This window comes from Notolepis coatsorum (genome assembly GCF_963971535.1).
Source record: "Notolepis coatsorum genome assembly, chromosome: 17".
Classification (NCBI taxonomy): Eukaryota; Metazoa; Chordata; class Actinopteri; order Aulopiformes; family Paralepididae; genus Notolepis; species Notolepis coatsorum.
Window position 1 is genome coordinate 54557053 of NC_140181.1, and position 6000 is coordinate 54563052.

The 6000-nt window shown below is 42.9% G+C and overlaps 1 protein-coding gene across 2 annotated transcripts in view; it reads right to left on the reverse strand.

Annotated features, from left to right (window-relative positions):
- bgna (biglycan a) overlaps positions 1–6000 on the reverse strand; it is a 34233-nt gene that overhangs the window by 24343 nt on the left and 3890 nt on the right. Inside the window, exon 2 of one of the 2 annotated variants that reach the window (XM_084334023.1) lies at positions 4262–4562. In XM_084334023.1, the coding sequence (XP_084190149.1) occupies positions 4262–4514 (253 nt within the window). In that variant the 5' untranslated portion in view covers positions 4515–4562. Of the gene's footprint in view, positions 1–4261; positions 4569–6000 lie in introns of both variants that reach the window. The other variant, XM_084334022.1, reaches the window with a different exon arrangement.

Here is a 6000-nt window from a genome sequence, read left to right on the forward strand (position 1 = left end):
ACTGCCTGGCGCCGCCGTCAGGGGCATTATGCATAAGGAAAGTGAATATTACTATGATTTACACGCAGGCTTAAAGGGATATAACGTGTATATATAAATAATATACAATGTATATAAAACAATAAATGTAGATTCTCAGCTAGCTTTAATCTGGCCCTTCACAACACTGAGCACTCTCATGCTAACACTAGACAGTAATAGGAAGCATAGGAAGGATGTTAGGAAGCATCGCATATGGCTCGCTGATAACAAACTATCATTACACATGGGCAAAACAGAGTCCATTCTCTTCGGTTCAAATAACAAACTCAGCAAGACCGACGGCTTCTCAGTTACAGTGGGTGACAATATTGTCACAAGGAAAGAAGATATTACCTACCTGGGTTCCATCCTAGAGGCAAATCTTTCCTGTGACAAAATGGCATCCAATGTAATAAAAAAAGTCAACCAACGAACTCGTTTCTTGTACCGGATCTCCTCACTGGTAAACAAGAATACCCTGAAGACTCTAGCAGGAGCACTCATTCAAGGGTACTACGACTATGCTTGCACCTCATGGTACCAAAGCACCTCAAAGGCGCTAAAAACAAAATTACAAACATCTCAAAACAAACTGGTCAGACTACTGCTTGACCTTACTCCTAGAACCCACCTCACCCCTGCCCACTTTGACAACCTAGGATGGCTTAGAGTAGACGACAGAGTACAGCAACTTGCAATGGGCCTGGTCTACAAGATACACTACACGACCAAGGTACCCATGTACATGACTAAATACTTCCCAAAGGTCAGTGAATACCACGATCACAACACCAGAGGGAGCTCCACAAATCATGTTAAACCCAGATTCGGCTCAAACAAGGGACTAAACACGTTTCGCAATTATGCCACATCAATGTGGAACGCCCTACCCAAAGCTGTAAAGGAATGTGAATCACTACCCACTTTCAAAAACACTCTCAAAAAACACCTAAGGGAGACTGCAACTCGAAACTGGCCCCTGTAAATGTCCGAACACAACCCCCGCCAACACCCCCCCCCCCACTCCTACCCCCCCCCCCCCCCCCCCCCCCCCCCAACCACCTCCAATGTACAGTCCCACCCCCACCTACCCAATCCAATGTACAGTTTCTACGCCTAATGTATATACTCTTTTCTTTCTGGACTCTTTTTGTATCACAAATACAGTACTGTAATTGCAAATCTGGTATGTCATAAATGTATAGATGTAGCAGTACTGTCTATCTGTATGTCATGTATGTCATATATGTTACGATGAATTGGAAATGGGGGACCCTGGTGGAAACAAGACGAAAGTCTTTCTCTGGTCTGCATCCCCTTAACAATTGTATGTATTGAGCTGTACTGCACTGTACCCATTCTGCAATCTGTTAATAAAGTTTTTCATTCATTCATTCATGGGAAGAATAGGAAGCATGTTAGAAAGCATGGGAAGGATGTTAGGTAGCATAGGAAGGATGTTAGGAAGCATAGGAAGGATGTTAGGAAGCATATGAAGGTTTATAGGAAGCATGTTAGGAAGCATAGGAAGGATATTAGGAAGCATAGGAAGGGTGATAGGAAGCATAGGAAGGATATTAGGAAGCATATGAATTGTGATATGAAGCATGGGAAGCATGTCAGGAAGCATAGGAATGGTTGTAGGAAGCATGTTAGGAAGACGATTCAAATGTACAGTATGTGTGTGTGCAAAACTGTTTAGACCTTTTGGATGTGTGTGGTATTATGTGCTAAATAAATCACCATTGTTTTTCGGTGAAGCGTTAAGTGGCCCATTACTTGACATTATAGTTGTGCGGCTAGCTGAGGAGGAGCTGGGTATCCTGTACGAAACGCAGCATGGCTTGTGCTGAGAAGGGACTCCACCCTTTGACAACATGGGAGAGAGAGAGAGAGAGAGAGAGAGAGTTCTGAATGCTCCTTTTGACTCGACTGGCTTCTCACCATACTGTAATTTGGTAAACGTTAGGTAATGCTGTGTGGCTACTGGCTACACTTTGTTGTTCCGCGACTATGTAATTGTCTGTGAAGATGATGACGAAGGCTCCACGTTGCATCTGAGCAAAGGGAGAAGAGGAGGCCGTGGAGCAGACGGCTAGAAAACTACTTTCACTTGTCATGTAACTAAACAACTAGAGTACAGTATGTAGACAGCGGTTGTATTGTTGAATCTCTTGTGTATATATATGTGCACGTATGGTCTACTTTTACAACCACAATGTCACTGCAAGCAACTACCTGTTGTGCTGGATTATAGTGTTTAGCTTATTTTAGCTGGTTTTCAGTCTCCGTCCTTGGAGCAAGTTGTCTATCTTAGTGTTTAGCTTATTTTGGCTGGTTTTCAGTCTTCGTCCTTGGAGCAGGTTGTCTATCATAGTGTTTAGCTTATTTTAGCTGGTTTTCAGTCTCCATCCTTGGAGCAGGTTGGTATGTACAGGAGGGGTTAGGTGCAATCTGAAAAAAAGTTGTGTGTGTGTTAGTGTGATACATCCAGAAGGTGTGTGGGTTAGTGTGATACATCCAGAAGGTGTGGGTTAGTGTGATACATCCAGAAGGTGTGTGTTAGTGTGATACATCCAGAAGGTGTGTTAGTGTGACACATCCAGAAGGTGTGTGTTAGTGTGATACATCCAGAAGGTGTGGGTTAGTGTGATACATCCAGAAGGTGTGTGTTAGTGTGATACATCCAGAAGGTGTGTGTTAGTGTGATACATCCAGAAGGTGTGGGTTAGTGTGATACATCCAGAAGGTGTGTTAGTGTGATACATCCAGAAGGTGTGTGTTAGTGTGATACATCCAGAAGGTGTGTTAGTGTGATACATCCAGAAGGTGTGTGTTAGTGTGATACATCCAGAAGGTGTGTTAGTGATACATCCAGAAGGTGTGTGTTAGTGTGATACATCCAGAAGGTGTGGGTTAGTGTGATACATCCAGAAGGTGTGTGTTAGTGTGATACATCCAGAAGGAACCATCATTCTTGTACGTACTGACCCCCCCCCCCCTCCTTTTATTTATTTTTTTAAAGGGGAACTATTTTACTATTTCTTTCACTATTTGGGCACTTTTACACAATTCCTGTGAGTCTATGGAACACCTCTGTAATATATATATATTTTTTATTCATTGTTTTGTATTTCTAATCAAGTCCTCAAAAACAGCATTTTTCTACCTCAAGATCTCGAGCCGTTTTGAGCCTGGGCAGCAGAACTGTGTGCAGCTCATCTTGTATCTCAACATTAACATGCAGCGGTGTCTCTCTGACATCACAAATCAACACATTTTCAGATGACTCAGTTCAGTGAGGGTGAATATTGTGAGAGGAGAATTGGAAGAATGCGCCAATATGAGAATTTTGAGACATAGATCATATTAATATAAGTTCACATAGCTAGGAAACAATGCTAAACACTGAAAAAGGCCATTTATAAGATAGTTCCCCTTTAAATACACTGAAGAGGCATTTTATTCATTTGAATATTGAAGAGGAATTTGTTAATTAATTATAGGTCTCCCCTGTCAGGGGCTGCACCCTATTCTCATTTGGTGCAGCTGGTGAGTTACCAGTTACATTTATTTGACATTGTTTGGGACCAGCACTGCTACAAGACTAACATTCCTCTTCATATGGTACATAATACATTTTCTATACACTGTGATATTGTTTAAAGCTTCTGCATAGGATATCATTTCATAAATTCCCAATACATGTTGATTGTTGCTTGTTGTAATTACGAAAAAAAATAATAATAATAAAAGATTAGACCAGTCCAAAGGAAATCAGTAGCCTCTAAGGCAGTGGTTGTAAAACCTTTTCATGTCAAGGACCCCCAAATTGACAAGTAATAGGCCAGGGACCCCCATTTGATAATATTTTGTCTGAGAAGATGGTTATTGTTAGATAACTGTCTGTCTATACTGTAGGTGTGGAGATAACCGTGAAGAGAGTGAGACCTATGATCAGATTTTTTTATTTTTTTTTTTACAGAATAGTTATAGTTATAACAGAATAGTTATTCTTATGCATTCTTTCATTGGGCTAACTTCGAGTGAATACAATTTTAGTGAAATTAATCTATTCCACATTTTTCTGGGGACGCCCTGGAACCCTACCAAGGACCCCTTCACTTTAAGAACCACTGCTCTAAGCAGTGTCAATATTGCAAATGCACTAGGTCTCCTAGTATTCAAACCACCATATCCAGTCACACTGATCCAAAAGTCATCCAGCACTAGCTCTCACCGAGATCAGAGCACTGCACGATCTTGAGGCTGCACCGACAGCCGAATGGACACGTGGGGACCTCCACGGGCTGCACATCCTCGAAGGCAGAGCCCTCCTCATCGTTCATCATCATCATCATTAGGCTGTCCATGTCGATGGTCTTGGCCAGGTCCGGGAGGCCTCGCTGCTGGAAGGGCAGGGTGACGGAGGGAGCGGGTATAGGGTTCACACACACCAGGAGGAGGAGGAGGAGGAGCGACACACGACACATGATTCTGCCTCTCGTCTGGAGCTCAACTCTGTTATCGTGGATGATGCACTGTAGCTACGTCAAAGGAAAGAAATGGTTGTAAGAGCACACATACAGCATTTATTTGCATTCATTTATTTATTTCTTCATGCTCGATCATCTGTCGGTCTGGGGAGGGTGTAGACTACCACATGCCCCCTCCTTTGTTGGTGTGGGGAGGGTGTAGACTACCACATGCCTCCTCTGTCGATCTGGGGAGGGTGTGTAGACTACCACAATCATGCCTCCTCTGTCGGTCTGGGGAGGGTGTAGATTACCACATGCCTTCTCTGTCAGTGTGGGGAGGGTGTAGACTACCACATGCCTCCTCTGTCGGTCTGGGGAGCAGTCACTATTGCAATGACCAGGACTGATTAAATGTGACATTTAATGAAGTGCAAAAGTGCTATTGTGAACAAATGTGCCAATGTGTTTAGGTTCACCCCAAACCCGTGAGAAGGCTGACCAAGCTGGTCGTACCAGACCATTTGAGGCTAGAGCGTAAGGTGTATTGAAGTGCCAGTGGTCTCAATTTGTTCTCTAGTCTACATGCTCCAGAACTTGATTAATTACTAGAAATATTACACATTGTTGCTTTAAAGATGAATAAATAGATTGCTGGTACTTGATTGTCAGTTGAATGAAAACTCTGTTATTAAAAGAAAATCGTATCCTAAGGCAATAAACACACAGTGGTATGCCTGTGCGTTCATTGCTCCAGATCTAATTTCGCTTAGTCAACATTGTACACAAAAGTGAAACCCAGACCAAAACTGTTCACACCCAATCATCCACCTATAACTCCCCCCGCCTTCCCCCACCCCCCTATTTCGGTTGATAAATTACAGGCTCAGAGAAACGTGCGTGAGATGATCCATCGCCACGATTGGGTCTTTTCTCACTTTAAAAGCTGTCTTCTTCCGCACCCCATAAATTAAGTGGTTTAGGGCTGCAGGGCAGAGCAATGATGGAGCAGAGGGAAGATGAGGTCCTCCCCCCCCCCCCCCCCCCCACACACACACACACACACACACACACACACACACACACACACAACTCCTCCTTGTACTTCAGATAGTTTTGCATTTTGTGTTAACCTCTTAAGCCCTAGCCATATTTTCAGAAACTTTGTCTAAAAGTACATATCTAAGTAAATGCTCCACTTCTACAAGGACAATTTGCATGTTATTGGTATCTAGGGACATCTATGGACCTCGGGGAATGTATTCCCAGTGTCAGATATATTGTGTCTGTTACTATGCTTGAGTAAATTGTAATGAACCAAAGGAGAATCTTTTCATCTTTAACGGTGAATAACACCATGCTAACATTGACCAGACGTGAAAAAAGAGCTCATTCAGCACCTTCTTGAGATAATAATGCAGGACCTGTTCAGAGGTCTTTAATTGGCATGCAATTATCCTCAAAGTTTAGCGGTTAGCACACATGGTTAGCACACACACACACC